The 20,918-nt window shown below is 30.4% G+C and overlaps 1 protein-coding gene and 1 pseudogene across 3 annotated transcripts in view; both read left to right on the top strand.

Annotated features, from left to right (window-relative positions):
- The first annotated feature begins 3,425 nt into the window (after positions 1–3,425).
- The window catches only part of LOC120195959 (profilin-3-like), a 32,169-nt gene continuing 14,676 nt past the window's right edge, over positions 3,426–20,918 (top strand). The window contains exons 1-6 of one of the 3 annotated variants that reach the window (XM_039197890.1): positions 3,426–3,430; positions 5,198–5,206; positions 8,853–8,857; positions 13,029–13,170; positions 13,314–13,451; positions 14,557–14,731. In XM_039197890.1, coding sequence (XP_039053821.1) covers positions 13,045–13,170; positions 13,314–13,451; positions 14,557–14,691 — 399 coding nt within the window. In that variant the 5' untranslated portion in view covers positions 3,426–3,430; positions 5,198–5,206; positions 8,853–8,857; positions 13,029–13,044 and the 3' untranslated portion in view covers positions 14,692–14,731. Of the gene's footprint in view, positions 3,431–5,197; positions 5,207–8,852; positions 8,858–13,017; positions 13,171–13,313; positions 13,452–14,556; positions 14,767–20,918 lie in introns of those variants that run through there. The other 2 variants (XM_039197889.1, XM_039197891.1) reach the window with 2 other exon arrangements.
- On the top strand, positions 9,781–11,066 carry LOC120195929 (annotated as a pseudogene).

Below are 20,918 nucleotides of genomic sequence, written 5' to 3'. Positions count from 1 at the left end.
CAAGAGTCTTGCATAATTTAGATATGCTAATATTAGTCGCTTATGGATAATATAAACTCGTTTAATCTACCTCAGATTATCGGAAAACAAGGGAAGAGATGAGCAAGAAATGAGAGAAAAAGAACACCAATTTCTCTAAGAGAAACGGAAATGGACGTTTGGTTCAAACAAGTAAAATTATTTTTAGGACTAGGATTAATAGAATATGATGAGATATTTAGAGGTGTCGTCGGGTCATTTTGGATTGGATCATTTTAATTTCAATTATATTCGGTTTAGGTTCTATTCAAGTCGGATCATTTCGAGTTTGGATTTGGTTTGAGTCTATTTTAAGTCGGGTCGAGTCAATATCTAAAATTGATTGATTTTTATTTTGGGTCAATAATAGATTCGTTGATTTTTGGTATGGGAAATATCGAATCATTAACTTTCGGTTCGTGTCAATCTTGAATTATCGGGTCAATTCGGGTTGAGTTGTATATGAATCCGATCAGATATATATATATGGGTTAGGATCCTTTTACAACGTACAAAACTTTTTTCGTTTTGCACCTTTTTAGGATTGTTTGATTGAGAGAAATCAAAGAAACTAAAAGAGTTTTACACAGTGTAATTGAATCATATACCTATATATATAACTAGAAAAATTAAAATACGTCACTAATGTAACACATTGATATACACCATTAATTAAATTACTTTTATTAAATAGATATTAAAAATCCTAATGATGTATCGACAATTTATCTTTTATTAAAACTTAGTTTTAATTTTAATAAGAATACATGTAAATCATGATTTTTTATTAAAAATTATAATTAATTTAAGATTTTATTTATTTAAGATTCAAACACTTAATTTATATAAATTTACAAATTCATCACCAACAACAACACCAAAAATCATCCGTCGATGACCACTGATCATCGTCGGAAAACCATTTTCATCACCGGAAAATCTTTACCTTGTGATCTTGGTGTTGGACTAAGTTGGATATCTATCATGAAAATAGTTTTCTGGCGATGAACAGTGGTTGTCGGGAATTGATTCTTGATGTTGATGTTGCTCTTGGTGATGACTTTATAAATTTATATAAATTAAGTGTTTGAATCTTAAACAAACAAAATTCTAAATTAATTACATTTTTAATAAAAAATCGTGATTTAGTTATATTCGTATTAGAATTAAAACTAAATTCTAATAAAGGATTAATTGTCAATAAGTCATTAATTTTTTTGTATTTATTTAATAAGGATAATTTAATTAATGATGTACATCGGTGTGTCACATTAATAATTTATTTTGTTGTACAACGTTCACTATAGACTCATCTTATATAACTATTAATATATTTTTGTAAAAAGACGTGACATTTTGACAACGTTCACTATAGACTCAATTTAATGAATGAACAATTAGTTGATGGTTAATCTGATGGTCAAGGAAATGTTGGTATGCAACAAGGGATACACCAAGTAATGTCACCACGTTACCCATTGGGTGATAGTTATAAGCCTATTTTGACCACGTTGTGCCACTACATAATGATCATAATTTAGGCATCATGCGACCAACCATCCATACACCTTATTATGAATTAAAGTCAATAATGTTTAAATATTTCAATCGATGGGGTAATTTAGTGGATCAACCAAAAAAAGACTCGAGATTACATTTAAGATAATTTAATGGAGATTTTCAATTCATTTGTACATCAAGGAGTGAAGCAAGATAAAGATCAATTCTGAGATGATTTTAATAACATTTTTGTTTTACCTTAATCATTAATATAAGGTATTGTCATTATTATTTTTAGTTATTATTTTGTGTATATAAATAAATTGAACTATAATAAAGTCCTGAGAATAATATGATTATTCTTATAGTGTTATTGTGAGTCGGGACAACAATAATGCATTAAGGATAATGTGTAGTTGATTTATGACAATGTGTTGTCATTGACATTGAGATGCCAAAATCAAGACATAGGTATGTGTTAAAGAATAACATATTGGACGGATATGTTATGAATATGTTTCTTGGATCATTATGTGACGGTCACAACATTATTCATAGTGATGATAACTAAATGTATGACTACTAAACTTGAGATCATCACTATTGTAACATTGTAAGTTGTATATTTTGATACAATCAAATGTGTATTATAGTTGGTTACACTATAAAGACTGATGTTGGACATGCTACGATCAATGTAATGGGATATCATCGATCAACATAAGATTTGTCCCTCCTACATAATGGGAGCGACATCTTAGGACACTTGATTGAGTGAGACTATGAAATGCATGGTCATGCTCCAATCAGATATCTTTTAATATTCAAATTTAATAAGATGATAACATCTTTTAATTTGAAATGTTCAAAAGATATAGACACCTTTTACTATTTAAACTTAAATAAATATTATTTTAATTTGAAATATCTAAAAATGTATAATTATCATTAATATTCAAAGTTAAATATACAATAAATCTCTTTTTAATTTGACATATTTAAAGAATAATTATCCTACTAATATTCAAATTAAAAATATCTTTTAATTTACCATATTAAAAAATATATAAATTTAATATAAATATTAGATTCATCAATTAAATTCACCCTCTTTTTTCCAACAAAGTCCTCCAAAAGATAAATGCTTGAAATTTTTGAGGTTGACGACCTCTATGGTAAGAACACCAGTGAAATTATTATAAGCATTGAGAATCTCAAGTTGAATCACACTTGTAAGTATTCCAACGGAATCTTCCCGGTAAGACTATCGGACGAAATAGTGAGGTTGACGAGCTTTTTTAGAAGCCCAATTTCAGAAGGAATGGTGTCGAAGAGAGGAGCAAATGACGCATTCAAAGCAGAAACACTGAAATCCTTATCACATTTAACGCCGGAGAAAAAACAATGAGCTGAAGGAGATGAAGAGAATCCCAGTCGTCGAGTCCCGAACCTTTGAGTCCAATCATTGAAGATCTAAGCTTCAACAAAAACTTCAACAAATGAATAAGGTTTCCGTAAAGACAAAAAGATAGAACCAAACACTACCCTTTAAGCTGTATAAAGCGCAGTAGCAGCGACGCTTCAACTTCATTTCTTGCATCAATAAGCTTTTTCCATGACGCATAGGAGCATCATCTCAACTGCAGCTACTTCAGTTGTCATTTCCAATCTCTCTCTCCCTCTCTTTTATTCCCAACTTACTCTTCAAGAGTTGTTATATATGTACGAAGAAAGAGGAAGAAGCTGGTTCTAGTTGTTTGATGTGATATTTTAAATGCTGAGAAAAGAATTACCTCTTTGGAAATGAATGGCTTGACGACTGTCATTGTGGAGTTGAGAGGAAGATGGTCAACTATCTCGCATGGCAAAAATAGTGCTAGACCAGTTGGTTAATGCTCCACATCTGATTTTCGTCACCCTAACCAACTGCTGTTAACATCGAATGATCATTTTGTTAAAAATCTATAACGTGATTGACAAATTTATAACTTTTAAAAGTTCAGTGTATAAAATGATAACTTGCATTTAGGGCCTTGGCAGCTCTTGGCAGTAACACCGAACACCTGAACAATTGCTCGGACCTCGCTCCTTTAGTTTTACATTTAGGGCCTCATTTTATTAATCTTTACAGTTGGGCCCTATCTCATTAACTGCTTCGGATAAAACCAACGTTAAAATAGTTTAATATAACATCTAAATTTCAATTTCTCAAATCTCATTAATTTTCAATATAAAACCATCAATAAACCAATTAACAATATAGCATCCTCAATTACCCATTAAATTATCCAATTTTAAATTAAATATAAATATTTTTTTCCTTTTTCGAATTATATTCTTTAATTTGTTAAATATTTTAATTTTTATTCTCTAATACATTTAAAAAAATTAATTATTTTTATATTTATTAATAAATATTAAATTAATTATTCAAAGTAACTAAAATATTTTTTTATTTTCCCCTAGTGGCCCCAGAAATATTGGGGACGCTCTGGTTACCCGTTACCATTAATGATTTTCAACACACAAAGGAGCTGTCGAAGCTTCTTATTTCACTGCAAACAAAAGAGAAAAATGGCTGCAGATTCGTAGCCAATGGGCTCAACGGTATCGATTCAGTGGGCAGTGCCGGCAAGTAGACTGCAGCAGATAGCTGGTGGTCCTGTTCCCGTGGTCCTGTTCATGTGTCTATAGTTGCTGGTCCTGTGGTCTTGTTCATGTGTGTATAGTAGCTGGTCTGTAAAATAAATAATAAATAATCGAAAAAACTCAGATTTCAAGGTGAGCACGAAAAATTTTAAGGTAGACAGTGTCAATAAAACTTATATCTACCTTGACCAAGCTTTTGCTCCGCCACTTAATTCCACTGCCTGATAGAGACTAGGGTTTCAAGTCGCGATCGTATTTTTGGTCATTTCGAATTTATCATGATTGTGGTTGTCACGGGCGTTATTGGACGCTATTGCGGCCGTAGCGGGTAATCCGGATGGCGACGAAACCACTATTTCACGGGCGTTATCACGTTTTCGGATCATGATTTGAAACCCGATAGAGACAACTTATTAAACCCTGGTTTTTATTGGGCTAAACTTGATCACGTTGATTTTATAATTAACAAGAGAAGGTCAAGAAAAAGAAGAAACCCCACATCATGGCAGTGAATTGTGGACAAGGTAAGGGGACAAAGAGCCAGCAAAGGTATATATTATTGAACAAGATAACTGCCAACTGTAACCCAACAGTTTGCAACTCTCAATACATTTTTTACCTGCAAATAACATTAATAAACAAGTAGTGTTTTTGCAAAAGAGAAAGAGAGCTTCGTTTTAGCTTACAAATGGCGGAGCATGCATGAGGAGCTAGTAACAAAGAGAGGTCCCAAATAGGGTTTCTTTTAAGCTTGAAAAAGGATCTCTTCAGCTTTGATGTTCGCTTATAAAATTATAATTACATGGGATTAAGGTGAAATTTTGATTTTATTGTTTGTTTAGAGGTCGATCAGTGGTGAACTGGGTACTGCTTTTTACACCTTTCAGATGCAATTATAAATACCAGTACTTTGCTTTCGCATTTTTGCTTCGGATTTTTTGTGTTTTAAATGAGTTAGTAATCGAACTTCCCTCGGATTGCCTGCCTTTCCCCATCTGATAAAATCACGTGGCTAAATCTGATCCCCCAGTCTCATTTTGTCTGCATTTCTTGTGTTTTTTTCCTTTTCTGTTTCTAATAATGATTTTACATTCCGACTGGTTGGACTTTGGTTTATTAAAGAACATTATTATATTTTAGAACTGACGTATTTAAATTTAACAACTGATCGGCCATTAAACAAAAAATAAAGTGCTGATTTGAGATAGAAATGAATTTTTATATATTATGAATTTTTTAAAAGTAATTAAGTTGGGTGATCAAAACTAAAAAAAATTAAGTTTAATGATGATTTGAAAAAAATAATAATTGAGTGACCAAAACATAAACGTATGAATAGTTAAATGACTAAATATGTAATTTATCTTTGTTTTGTTTTTTTTAACGAAGTTAACAATTTTGGACAAATGAGTGAATGATTTAAACTTCAAGCGTCAATACGTCCCAAAAAATATTTTATGAAGTAACTTGGTATAAATAACCTACTTTAAGACCTTTATTCGGCTTCTCGACAGCGTTTCATCTTCAGTGGTGTTCCAAGTCTCAGATGAAGATAAGTACTCTCACTCTATCATTTTTTTCTCAAAATTTTGGTGATTTTTACTCTTCTCGAAAACTAACCTACATTTCTTCTTTTTCCAAGCACTCTTCTATAGTCCTCAGGGATTTTTCTCTCTCTTTAAAACAGGGATCTACAAAACACATCTTTTATTCAAAATAAATTAATTTTGATTAAATTAAATGTCAAACAAAAATGAGTGTCGACGATTATAATCGATAACTTTATAAACTGTAACAATCATCGGTATCATTTTATTTATACCTGTATCCTTCCGCTAAACTATGCGTATTTTCATCCAAGTTATGTATCTTTGCATGAAAATGTGCATCTTTTTATTTAAATTATGGAAAATTATTCTATATATCGGTAGTAGAGAAAATATTTTACATATGAGATTATAATCTGAACATGTGTTTTATTTAAGATTTATTATTTATGATTTGGAGTTGACGAACTAATCATTTAGATACACCAAATAATAGAATTAGTCAGGTGGACTTAGTGGTTAAAGAGTTATGGGTTTAAAAAGATATATATATATATATATTTGTTGTACATTAGTCAAATAAATCGTTTTTTACGAATAATTATTAGGTTATTAGTCCTGATTGGAATCCAATGGGGAAATGGATCGGTTGAAGGCACCTTCTTTGTTTCATATCTTTCTGCCTCCCTCTGTCAAGTGATTAGTGATGCGTCTTCAAATTTGTTGTTCCCAAATACTGTTTCAATGTTTGAGGTTCAGTGAATTCACAGCTCTTTTTATTCTCTCCCCCTTTCCCTGAACGGTTATCTCAATTGAAAACAGGCTTCCTTTAAACGTGTAATGGTGTCGGTCCAATGAATCCTTACTTATCTTCTTTCGACTTTTTAATTTCATTAGATCCGATCCACTGCATTTGTTCACTTTTTAGCACAATATATTTTTGGGTAAAACGCATAAATGGTCCCTCAATTATAAAGTACTACTTTGTTTTGTTGAGTCGTCCGACTATTTAAAGTTACAAAATGATCCCGATTATATGATATTATTTTGTTGAGTCCATCAATTATTAAAAGTTATAGTATTTGATTAATATGGATTGAGTATTGTATAGGTAATTATAGAAACGACTCTCTCAACTCAGTTTGTTTTTTTCATTATCTAGGGTGATTACAAGGTCTAATATATTGACAACATGCACCGTACATACATAATTACTCAAAGCCTATACTTTTAGCCAAAATAAAATTTTCTTTTATTATTCAATTTATTTTGCTCACAACGTTAAAATTCGAACATGTTAATAGACTCTTCTAGTTATTTTAATATGTTCAAATATATTTATACCGAATACCTATCAATTTCTTAAATCAATTGGCACATAACTGTTCCAGCTTAACCATGTTATTAGGCTCGATACCCTAGACATATAATAGTATTTAATATTTTTTTATAAATAGTATTTAATATTTAATGAGATAGATTTACTATAATAATTTTATCTTACTCGATAATATTAATTTCTATTTAAACCGTTAAATAAATAAATAAATATGAACTTTTATCGTTAAAAAATATAAATACATTCATATCACATCTATATTGTTTTTATTAATTTTGCCTTTTCTTTGTATCTTATTACTTTATTCTATTAATAGTATGCGAATCATTTCATATCTAAAATCGTGGTTATAAAATCCATACTTTGGTCAGAGATATAAAACACATATCTATGCACATGATGCTAGGTTAGGTTAAATAGGCATTTCACTTAATTATCATCTTAGAAAATAATTTTCAGATATTTATTGCCGATAAATTTTTTATATCATATAAAACAGAAGCATATAATATCAATTATGCCCTGTATGACAGAAAGGATAGACTTAGGCGGGGTTATGAGAGAGGTCAGGGTTGGGTTAGGACATCGGATGTTCTGTGTAAATTCTTAAAAAGAAATCCTTAAATTCTTATAAAGAGACCCTTAATAAAAATTGCAAAGCTTGAATGCAGTATATATAGGGAGATTGGTGATATTACTAACACAAATCCTAACGGTGTGGGATAGGTAGATCATAAAGATGAGCTCATTTCTCGTAAAGTATAGTTAGACTAAAAAAATGAAAATTTTATTGTAATAAATCTATTTTTTTGGGCCCTTGCTATTCCGGGGCTCTGTTCGGTCGCACAAGTTGTGCTCCCTCTAGCCCCGCCTCTGAGAGAGGTCATCATTTTGAAAATTTAAAATTATTATGTATTTAAAAAAAGTATGTATTTTTTATTAAAAATTTATTTGCGTCCTTCTAAAAATTTATAAGTTGAAGTTTGTTCCTATGAAATTTCATAAGTTCAAATTTATCCATCAAACATAAAATTATGAATTCATTCCTAATGACTAGGGGTGAGCAAAACTCGACTCGACTCGAAAAAAATTTCAAGCTCAAATCGAGTTGTAAAATACAACTCGAATAACTCGAAATTTTTAGTAATTGGTAGATTTATTTTCAAGTTTGAGTCAAGTCTTTCGACTTTGTATAATATATGTATATCACATATGAAAAAAATATATTTGTATTGTATATATAGTTATAGAAAGTCACTTAAATGAGAATCAAATAATATTATAATATTATAATATTATACATATTTACAATTAAATTTAAATAGAAACTCGAAAAATCGACTCGACTCGACTCGGAAAAAATTTCAAATAAACCCCAAATTGTAAAATATGACTCGTCAACTCAAATAACTCGAAATTTTTTGACTAGACTCGATCAAATGCTCACCCCTACTAATGACAAGTCTTTAATTACGTGACTATATAATAGTAAAAACTTACAAAAAAAAAAAGGCCAAAAGTGAAAGAAAGGGGCAAAATGTAAAGTATCGCGCCGAAGACACATATTTGCGTAAACATAAGCTGGGAGATAACGACAACATGTGTATGAGTTTTGTCTTTTGTCGCTCATTGAGTGTACGTGTAGAAAGGTTATATTTATATATTTGATAATCACATGACTAAAGTTATAGATTTTGAGTTGTCAAAGATAAATTGCATGCGAGTAAGACAATTAAAAAGAAGTTTTGGATATTTAAATTCAAGTATTTCAAAAGACAACAACTAACATAGAAATTGAGTATCCAGAACTTTCTTCAATTGTCATATTAACATGAATCTGATCACGTACAAGATTAGACTTTAATAACTTAAAATCAATAACTTTAACTATGAAATTCTCAAATCTCATATTATTCGGATTTTTTAAGTGTTTAAGTATAATATTTTAAAAATATACTTATCGAATGAGTGAAAACAATACCTATATATATATATATACACATGTTGTCGTCGCCATTGCTCGGCCATGAAATTCTCAAAACTCATATCGTATAAATACGCACTTCTTCTGCTCATATAAATATGAATGTTTGATATGTGTCGCGAGCATTTCTTTTTTAATATATATATATATATATATTTCATGTATGTTTAGGCCATCATATTTTTTGTATTTTCATTTTCGCTCTCATGGGCGCAACTTTTGAAAACTTTAGCCTATAAATATGTACCATGTTAAACGTGTCTTCTGAACATTCCCGTTGACAAGATGTGTCTTTGTTCAAAGAAAAAAATATCAATTTAAGAATTAATTTAAAGTGGATGTTAATTCGACAATCAAATTTTACTGGGGTGGTTAAATACATCTACGAGCGCAATGAAATTAAGGAAACTGATATATAATTATATGTTAATCTAAATTATTTTTTTTAGAAAATAAACGAGTTTAATTAGACACGCTTTATATTATTATTGTTACGTATAAAAAATATATGTAATTTTACCATATCATTTAAATTTTGTTCTACAGAGAAAACCCATTTGTGGGTCGTCGGTGGAGTTGATCCACTTTAGTCTATTTAAACTACCCTTCCTATTTTATTCCTTCAGTACATCTAAAACTATACAACAACATGGCATTGTAGTTCTTTCTATTTCTTTTCACAACGCTTTCAAAGGGATCACCATCCCAGGCCACGGCATTCACCTCCTCAGACCACGATCTGACTTCGGTCTCGACTTGGCGTTGAAACGAACAACATTATCGATTGGGTTACAGTACCGGGACAGTGCAAAGACTACGTCGGATACTACATGTTGGGTCACCAATATAGGAAATACTCGAGCATGGTGGCTAATGAGGCTCTTCTCTACGCTCAAAGCCTAACCCTCAGCGGAGACGGCAAGGACGTATGGGTCTTCGACATAGACGAGACTTCACTCTCCAATCTACCTTATTACGCTCAGTACGGATTTGGATACGTTACATAATCATGCATATGTGATAATCCTATTTACTTTTAAAAGTTATATCTTTTTTGAATAGTCTTGATCAAAATATTTCTTAGACATTAACAACACACTATCATGCATGCAGACGTACTTGTTCGAACTCAAAATTTATAAACAAAATAATACTCTCTTTTATCATTGAAAATGCCCGATGAATTCTTTTTTCGAACAGGTGGATCCCTATAACCCCAAACTATTCAATAACTGGTAACGGAAGGCAAAGCCCCGGCTTTACCAGAGAGTCTTAAACTGTACGAAAAGCTGATGTCTATGGGGACAAGGGTGGTGTTTGACAGGAAGAACAGAAGATCAAAGAGATTTAACAGCTAATAATTTAAGACAAGCTGGATATCACACTCGGGAGAAACTTATACTCAAGTAAGTAAAAAGAAAAAAAGGTAAACCACGTGTTTAGTACTTAATTATCACTTTTATTCCGTTTTGGTCACTTAATAATTTTTTAAAATTATACATAATGTTACATTTAATTTTATATTAGTCCTCCATTGTTAAAAAAGTAATAGAATTGTCGATATGACACTTTTTAAAAAAAATCTTCAATAATGATGTGAAATTATCTTATAATGACATGTATATGTCATCGTTAATTTTTTTAATTGTGAGTGTCCAAAATGAAATCAAAACATAATATTATATAATTTTAAAACAAAAAATAATAATTAGGTGACCAAAATAGAACAAAGGTGACAGTTAGGATATTAACCTTGTAGTTTATCCAGGGAAAATAACATGGTGGTCATTCATATATATTGTTGTCTTGTCTTGATTTGGTAATTTGTTTATGTTGATCATTGGAATTCAGGGGATCATCTTACTCGGGCAAAAAGGCAACGGTGTACAAGTCAAGTGAGAGGAAGAAGCTAGAAAAGAGTCGGCATAGAATCATTGGGAACATGGGTGGTCAATGGAGTGATCTCTTAGGGACTAATGTTGGCAATAGGACTTTCAAGCTTCCTGACCCAATGTACTATATTGGTTAATAGCTTAATATCACTAAACTAAATAAATGGTCTCTCATATTTGAATAAGTTTGTGTATATTATCAATAGTTAAAAGAAATTATAAACATATATTATTTTGTAATCACTAAAAAGAATTTAAAAAATATTTGTTAAACTAAGGTGCGATTATAAAAGTAGCATCTCTTCTAAAGAGTACTCTCAACAATTTGAAATAAAAGCTCAATCACGTTATTGTAACTATTGGTGCTTGAACCCGTGACTTCTAGAAATAACAGCAATTCATTTAACTAATGAGATAAATTGGTTCGTGTAGTTTTTATTTTCTTATAAGGGAGATATGACGCTATTAGATAAGTTATTTTTCATTAACATGAAAAAGAAATTGTAAATTTTTATATGTTTTTAATTGTCAGGTATAGGGTTGTAAATGAGACGAGACAGATCGCGAGCTACTCGAGATCGAATCGATAAATACTCGGATTGAATAGACTCGACACGAGCTCGAGCTCGAGCTCGACTCGAGTTCTTAACGAGCCGAAACAAGCTACTTGATATTCGACTCGAAAAGCTCGTGAAGCTCGTGAGCAGCTCGAAAATATAATATATTAATATTTTATTTTTTAAAATAAATTACTAATAATATTAATATTTATGTATTGATTTTTTTTAAAAACACAGTAAGATTTTCATGTATTTAAGGTTTAAGTTCGAGTTTGAGTTTGAGGCTTCAATCGAGTTAAGTTTAAGAATTTTTCATTTCGAGCTGCTCACAAGCTTCAGTTCAGGATTTCGAGTTCGAGTCGAGTTTGAAATTTTTAAGCTCGCGAGTTTTCGAGTCGAGTCGAGCTCTATTTGACAATCTTGATTCGAATCCAATTACCTGAATTTAATTACTAGACCGAGACTTGATAAAATCCTGAATATAAAGTTCCAAACTTGAATTGAAAACTAAAGTAAACTAAATTATTGTTGTTATTTTTTAAAATGTTTGAATTGGGTTTCTTTTTCTTTCAGTTTTTATATTTTACTTAGAGTTAATTGCACCATACATCCCAAACTCTAACCGTTGTTTCAAATTGATCTCTATATTTTTGAACATTCTAATTTCATCTCCAAATTATGACACTTATAAATTGATCCCAAACCTTTCAACATTCTAAATCCATTCATGAACTATGTTTTTCATTCTTAATTGGTTCTTAGGTTAGAAAATTTAAAAAGATTAGGGATTAATATAGAATGTGTGTCATAGTTTGACTATGAATTTAAAATGTTCAAAAGCTTATGGATTGATTTAAAATAATGGTTGTAGCTTGAGGACATATAATACAATTAACTCTTTTATAATTTGGCTTTCACATGAAATGCGATAAAATATTACTCACTAAAAAAACATTATTTTACGGGACAAACTACTTATTTGGTCCTCTACCTATTATTTAGTTTTTCTTTTGATCGTCCAAATATTTTTTTCTCCAAATTATACTTAATGTTATGTTTTGGTTCTATTTGGTCACTCATCTTTAAAAAAAAATTATTGGTGATGTTGATGAGTCACCATAAGGTAATGACACATCAACATTGAAAAATAATAATAAAATGTCATATCAGTATCATTGTTAAAAATTAACAGCGGGTAATCAAAATAGAACGTCAATTATGATTTTGAAAAAAACAATAGTAGGATGACCAAAATACAAAATAAGTATTAGGTGGGTGACCAAGTAAGTAGTTTACCCAATTTATTAACCGGACCAAATTGTTATAATGAACTTGATTGGGTATTGGTTTTGAACAAATCCATGCATGATGACCTGGCAAGGAAGGGAGGAGCTCCGTCCCTGAATTAATTCCTCGTTCCATGGGCCCCACCCCTCCACCACTAATCCCTCCTATTTATACTCCTTGGTCTCTCAAAAAACGCAGAGAAGAAATCAGAAAAATTTAACGATCCAGCCGTGGGTCATTTTTTATCAAAAGAAACAAACAAACAAGAATGTCGTGGCAAACATACGTTGATGAGCACTTGATGTGCGAAATCGAGAACGGCCACCACTTGTCCTCCGCTGCTATTCTCGGCCTCGATGGCAGTGTTTGGGCCCAGAGCTCCGCTTTTCCTCAGGTCATTCTTCATCATATGATTATCCGGTTTTAATCTCTAAATTAATTATCAATACAAATGCTGTGTTTGATTATTCGGGGATCTTCATTCTATGTGTATACAACTGATATTTGCTTGCGATTTTCATTTTCTATTTTTCGCAGTTTAAGCCAGAAGAGATTAAGGCGATCTTGAGAGATTTTGATGAACCAGGGTCTCTTGCACCAACCGGGCTGCACCTTGGTGGTGCTAAGTACATGGTGATCCAGGGAGAGCCTGGAGCCGTGGTTCGTGGGAAGAAGGTCATTATTCATTGCTCTTTTTCATTAATCATTTCATTCTCCTCCAGGCTCCATCCATCTACTAATATATTTTGTGTATCACATCTTGTAAAGCTTGCCTGTTTGGAGAATACATTCAACGCACGCCTCTTAATGGGCTACAACAGACTCTCCAGTGAGAGTATTTTTGTTTCATATAAAGGTTGAAGATTGGATTTGGTTATGTTTTGCCACTTGTCATCGGGGACTTAAATTGTATTCGGGGATCACAATTGTGAAATAACGATTTTGGATGGAACCTTTACCACTATATAACGGTTGCTATTTTGATAGTCAGACTCTATTTAAATCTGTGACACGGATTTATAGTAAAAGAATTGCTTAACCTGCGGATATAAATCCATGTCCTAGCCCCCATAGTATAGTTCTTGCAAGATAGAGAGGCCTTTACTAGTACATACATACACATAGGAGATAGATCATTCTCCAATATTTTCTTTTCTCGGAAATCTCAAGAATCCTCTGTTATGGACCTTAGAAATGGCATGTAATCGTTATAGAGCTCCATGGTCTCATATGTGGAGCCATTTTCCAGAACTCCTCTATTTTATCCATCATTGATTTGCTAGTCCCTTTTGATTAGAGTCTATTGTTCACTAAACATCACAAACACATCATGAGATATTGCTTTTATGTTTACCTTTTAGAAAGTTTTATTCCTAAAGCATTTTTCAGCTCTCAATTGCAGCAATCATTATCTTATTTTACACATGTGCATTACATGTGTCTAGCTATGCTACAATTGTGTTCTATGTAATGTCAACCAAAGAAAGTATCCATCATTTTTCTTGCTTTGAGAAGACACAAATGTTTAACTACCCTTTTTATATTAGAATTGCTAAGATGAGAAGTTATCCCAAAATTGCTATTCTAAATTTTCTTCTTTCAGATAGTTGTGTAAAATAGTGGCATAGTGTTTCATCTTATATACAAGTACACGTTACAAATACTTGCATTCATCATTGTTAATTGTGAATTATTATTTATTGTTGCTGATTCCAAGTTATAGTTGAACTGATTACGGTGTATGAGCTAAAGAAATTCGATGTTTTGACTAACTTCGCAGGGAACCGGCGGCGTGACCGTGAAGAAAACCGGGCAAGCATTGATTTTCGGGTTATACGACGAACCGGTGACTCCAGGACAGTGTAACATGGTGGTTGAGAGGTTGGGTGATTACCTTGTTGATCAGGGCATGTAGGCCTTTAAACCTCCCCTCCCCAAGCCTTTTTTGTTTCCCTGTTGGTTTTGGGGTTTGCATCTTTTATCTTCCATGACCATGAACTGCCTTTCAAGTTCTTTTCCCTCCGTTTTTTGGAGTTGAGAATAAATCATGTGAATGGTTTCTGGGTTTGCTAGGGTTTTTCTTTGTTCTATTATTTTGGCAATTTCACTAAAATATATTAGTTGTTTGGTTCTCTTTCATATTATGATATCAATGGAATTTGGCGGGAGATATTTTTAAAGTTCAGAATGATCTCATCATCTTGTTTTGTAATTTGAAAATTTTAAACCAACCTATTGTGGAATAATCACAAAATGATAACATCTAAACTTTTTTTAAAATTTATTCATTTAAATCAATATTATCATGATGATGATAAATTACGTATTTAGTCACCTAATTTTTTTTCAAATTACACTTAAACTTATGTTTTTGTTCCTTTTTAGTTACCCATCTTTAAAAATATAAATAAAATTATTGACAGGATATTTTTTTCAATAATGATGTGGTATTATTTTATAGTGGCATGTCAACATTATTGTTAATTTTTTTAGTAGTGAATAATTAAAATAAAATCTCAATAGTATTTGATGATTAAATATGTGATTTACCTCTATTATTATTATTATTTTGTGTTAATAAATACAGTATGAAATCTGATGTTAGGCGATCTATAATATACTAAAGTGATTCGCATGGATTCCAACGTGAGATGATAATTTTTTTAGGTGATTCGCTTTGGTTAATAATATTATTCTTTAATCAATAAAAATATATTTTAAGTTTAATATTAAATATTCCATTTTCGAAAACTTGGATAATTCAGTTCACTAATATATGTCCCAATAAGACTGGATCAATCAAACAAATCATGTCAAATATCTTACAACATAGAGGGGATCGAAATTGAGAAAACGACACATTAATCCTTTATATTATTATAAATTCTCAACTAAATACTTAACATTTTATTTATTCTCTTATATCAATCTATTTATTTATTTGTATTCACATCCATAATTATTTAATTTGATTATTTGATACAAATCATAGAAAATTATATCCATGTACATGCTATAATTATAAAAGAAGATATTATTGTCGTTCATGATTTTTACAATTTAGAAATTGCAATAATTGATATTAAATCATAGATTGCTATTGTTGACTTCTGTGTATCATTCTCTTCAGGTTTCCTCTTTTTAAATTTAGCCGGGTCTTATGTTTCTGTCTATATGCAGAGTTTTTTTTTACGCAGGGATTTATTTGCAGGGATTACTCCCCATTACAGACTAGCATATGAAGACTGCATAGGAAAACTGTTCAACTATGTATTTATTTATTTATTTATACATGTATTGCATTTTATCTTTATTTTTAATTTTCTGACTGCCAGAGGTCTTCCACGGAAGATGCTCTCAATATGGAGTTGAGGGCAGCCTACTACCCTACCTCCCCTTACCCCATTGCATATGAGAATAGGGTTTTGTTGGTGTTGTTGTTGTGTGTGAGGATTGGGCTTTGTAATTGAGATAAAAATAAAATAAATAAACAAGATAATGTGGAATCTATGGATAAGGGCTCCTCTTAAATAAATAAATGCAATGGCAGCATTACTTCTCGACAATGACCTATCTATGCAAACTAGCAAGGTGCATGGAACTTTCATACAACCCTTTTACATTATTTATTATTTCTTCATTTATTCTCGTTTATAAATATAATCAATTTAAAATTAATTAAATGATTTCATTAAGTAAAAAAATATTATTTAATTTAAAGATCTCGAATTCAAGTATCTATATGATATGTATACATTATTTTAAAATCTAAGAAAAAAATTATATTTGATTAAGTATCATAAAAATATCAATATTTGATTAAGTATTCCCTCTTATCGATATTCTGCCCAAAAAAAATTATATTCATAACTTGGATAATACATCTCAAAATCCTATTCATTTCCTCTCAAATGATGTAAATAAAAGCACCCAAAGGGGAAAAAAAGATACAAGCGGACAATCATTTCCTTCATCTTCACTACTACTATGTTGTGTATGTCGGTTTAAATGATAGTATATATATACATGTTCTGATATGAAATTATTTTAAGTATTAAAATATAATAAAAATGATACTTTGAGTATTAAATATATAGTTTACCCTATTTTTTTAATGATGAATTCATACATAGTGGTACGCCAAGTGTAGTGAGCCGTTCGTGAATTATTCGGCGGGAAGTTCGTTTATGTTCGTTTATTTATTGAACGAACATGAACAAGATTTTGTGTTCGTTTAATTAAATGGATGAACATGAACAAATGATTTGTTCGTTCAATTACGTTCGTGAACGTTCAGTAATTTGTTCGTTTATGTGTGTTCATTTATATTTAGCCCAATCTCTCTAGACCCATTTAAAATATTAAAGCCCGATAAATTTTAATCTGATACCCATAAAAATTTTAAAATTCAATTAATTTTAAATACAAATAAAAAAGCTCAAAAAAATTAAATAAAATATAATCATAAAAATGTTAGGAAAGAAAAAAAAATCTATTTTCATTTATGTTCGATTATGTTCGTTTATGTTCATTTATTGTGTTTGTTTACATTCGTTTGTTTGTGTTCGTTTATGTTCGTTTATTGTGTTCGTTTATATTCGTTTACATCCGTTGTTTATGTTAGTCGTTTAAATGAACGAACATGAACAAGCTACATTCCTTAACGAACGAACACGAAAAAGAAATTTTTTGTTCGTTTATATTCGTATTCATTCATTTGTTCGATTAAAATTAAACAAACAAACATAAACATACTTCTATTCATGTTCGTTTGGTTCGTTTCCAGGATTAGCCAAGCGTGTAATTAGAGTGGATGAATAATTATAAAATTTGAGCTGTAATTGTGGGGCCCAACCAACTGTGTCTCTCAATTCCATCTCTCCACAGCTTATGCCAATCCTTTTCCCAGCACTCCAATGCCCCACGTGAATTTTATTTCCCAATTTACCCCTCTTATTTTTCATCCTTTCACCAAATCTCTTAAAATTAATTTATGTATTTCCTTTTCATAAAATTAATGTATTTTATCATATACGATTAAGAGGGATCGGTAAATATCCAGAGTCTCGATTATTCACTTCAAATATCAATTTAAAACAAACAATAATATATTATCTTAGGTGTGTTTGATAAATTTTAGTATTAAAATTTATGTACCAAAAAAATTATAAAAATTTGAACATTTCAATTTTGTTACGAGAGAAGGGGAAGTTTATTTCAAATATAAAGTTTTTTTAAATAAAATTAAGGGTAAACTAACGACCAACCATAACTCATTTTCATTTTGACCACCATTTTTGAATTTTTGTCAATCAGGCCACCCAACTATTTAAATGCATTCAATCAACCACTAGTTGTTAACATTTAACTAAAGTGATGATGTGGCAGTTAGCAAAATTGGTAAAATTATACATTTAGTCATTGTTACTTATATATTCTATCAATTTGGTCCTAATTTTAACAAAAGAAACAGTTTGCATTTGATATAAAATGTTTTAGGTTTGATAATTCTCCTGAGTTGAAGTTTATTGATCTATTTGTTAAATTTGTTAAATTGGATCTTATGCATGTAACACCCAAAATTTTGATTAATGACCAAAATATAATTTTTAAAAGTTTATTGGCTAAAGTGTAAAGTTTTGAAAAGTTTAGGGAATAAAAAGATAATTTTAAAAAGTTTAGGGAACAAAAGTGTAATTTTTAAAAGTTAGGTGTTTTGACCCTATAAATAATAGTTCACCCTCAATAATGATGTTTTGGTGGGAATCATATTTTTGATCCGAAATTTATGTTAAAAGCTGTAAAGCGTTAAAGTTCGGTAAAATTCGATAAATTGGACCGAACATAAATTTTGAGAAAATTTGAAGGATATTAAATTAAGCTTAGAAATATTATTTCCACATTTGAAAATGATGTAAAATAATATGGACCACTAGATTTGAGAATTTATTTTCATGTTCAATTTGGACCATTAGATGAAAATGGCAAGATTAAAATTCTTTGAAAGTTGCATTGATAAAGTTGTTAAGGGTATAATATTTTGTTCATCTTTGATTTCGGAAGATGATAACCAACATGTGGCTTGGTATGGATGTAATTATCAAGTTTCATTAATAGTAAAATTGTCATTTCCTAATTAAATGATTTTTAAATTCATTTAAGCTTAATAAATGACAAATTAATATGAAATTAACTATAAATTTCATGAAAATAAAGCCTTCTTCAACCTCCATTTCGTGCTCCTCATAACCTTGGTAAGAGAAATTTTATTTATCATTTTTATCAATTTCCTTTAGATTTTGTATCGAACTGTGAAATAGAAAATTGTTCTATTCGAAGAGCTACATCATTTGGCACCATTATTGCATGCTAATCTTTCTTGAATGTTAAGATCCCAAATTTTAGGGTTTATGTTCATGTTAGGGTTATGAATTGATGATGGATTTTGAGGTTGTTGAGACTGTAGAATCATTTCCATGTTTGTTTGATGATCAAAACCACCTATAAATGCTATATTGATTTTCGGTCTAAATCCTAAATTAGGGGAAGTTTGTGATTTGATGAAATTGAGTTAGGGGTTTGATTGTAGAGGTTCTAAAATGTTCAACGGAGGTTGATTTCATGCTCGAATCAAATTGAAATCATGAATCCCTACCCCTTAACATTCGACCTAAGCTTTTGGAAGTGAGAAATATTATGGAAAAATTATACAAGGGTTATTAATGATGTAAGAAAGATCCCAAAAGCTTATTTGTAATTTTGAGAAAGCTGGGGACCTATTCAATAATTTTAAAAGTTATGGGGTTGATGTGTAATCATTCAATACTTGAATTACTAATCTGGAAATTAATGTTATAGTGATGAATTTGGTGTTAGAATGTGAAATTTGACTATTTTGTGAAGTTGTCAAAGTTTGAGTAATAAATGGCAAATATTGAGAAAGTTAGTGACTTAAGTGTTAATAATGGAATCTTTGAGGTATTGAGCTGGAAATTAGATGCTAAAAATTTAATTAAGTTGTTTTGAGACTTGAATTGAAGTAAAAAAAGGCAAATGACTATTTAGAATAAAATGGAAAAGTTGAGATGTTCTAAAAGAATTCATAATTAGTAATTAAAATGGAAAGTTGAAAAAGGTTATGTGAAGTTTGGGTGAATTTGAATAAAAAGGGACTTGAATGGTCAACTTGAAGTGTTAAAGTCAATATTTATGTTGTGACATGGAATTAGTATTGAATGAACATCGAAAGATTTTTAGGAATTTATTTTCTATTGTGTGCCTATGTTAGTGAGATTCTAACATGTGGTTTGAAAAGTACATGTTTTGTAAATGATGTTCGTTTAGATTGTGTGCTTGAAATCAAGATCAAGCAATGTTAAAGCTAAGGAGAACTTAAGGATGAAATATGAATTTCTAAGGAAAGTTGCAAGCTAAGGACTAGGCCTGTAAATGAACCGAACGCACACGAACGAATGTATGTTCATGTTCGTTCATTTAATAAATAAACGAACATAAACGAATAATTTTTTTTCATGTTCATTCATTAAGGAATAGAGCTTGTTCATGTTCGTTCATTTAATAAATAAACGAACATAAACGAATAATTTTTTTTCATGTTCATTCATTAAGGAATAGAGCTTGTTCATGTTCGTTCATTTAAATGATAAACGAACATAAAAGAAAGTAAACGAACACAAACGAACGAACATAAACGAACATAATAAACTAACATAAACGAACATAAACATACAACACAAACACAAAAAACAAACTTATTCGAACATAACAAATGAATGTAAAAAAAATAAACAACAAGAATAACAACTTAAAATTCATTAATATAATCTGGAACTTTAGAGTTAATTTGTTCGAATACGACAAAAACATACATAAATCATAAATAAGCTATATAAACATAATAAAGTCTTAAAGTTAATTTGTTCAACAAAACAATCTTCTTGAAATACAAACAACTTCAATAATCTTCGTAACATATTCAACTTGCCATCTGTTAGAAAATAAATGAATGAACATAAATGAACGAACATAAATGAACGAACATAAACGAACATATAATCGAACATTCACGAACGTAAATGAACGAACGAGCCCTTTGTTCATGTTCGTTCATTTAATTAAACG

The sequence above is a fragment of the Hibiscus syriacus genome, unplaced genomic scaffold (genome assembly GCF_006381635.1).
Source record: "Hibiscus syriacus cultivar Baekdansim isolate YM2019G1 unplaced genomic scaffold, ASM638163v2 tig00117021_pilon, whole genome shotgun sequence".
Classification (NCBI taxonomy): Eukaryota; Viridiplantae; Streptophyta; class Magnoliopsida; order Malvales; family Malvaceae; genus Hibiscus; species Hibiscus syriacus.
The sequence above is the reverse complement of the archived record's forward strand: the minus strand, read 5'-3'. Positions and strand labels throughout refer to the sequence as shown.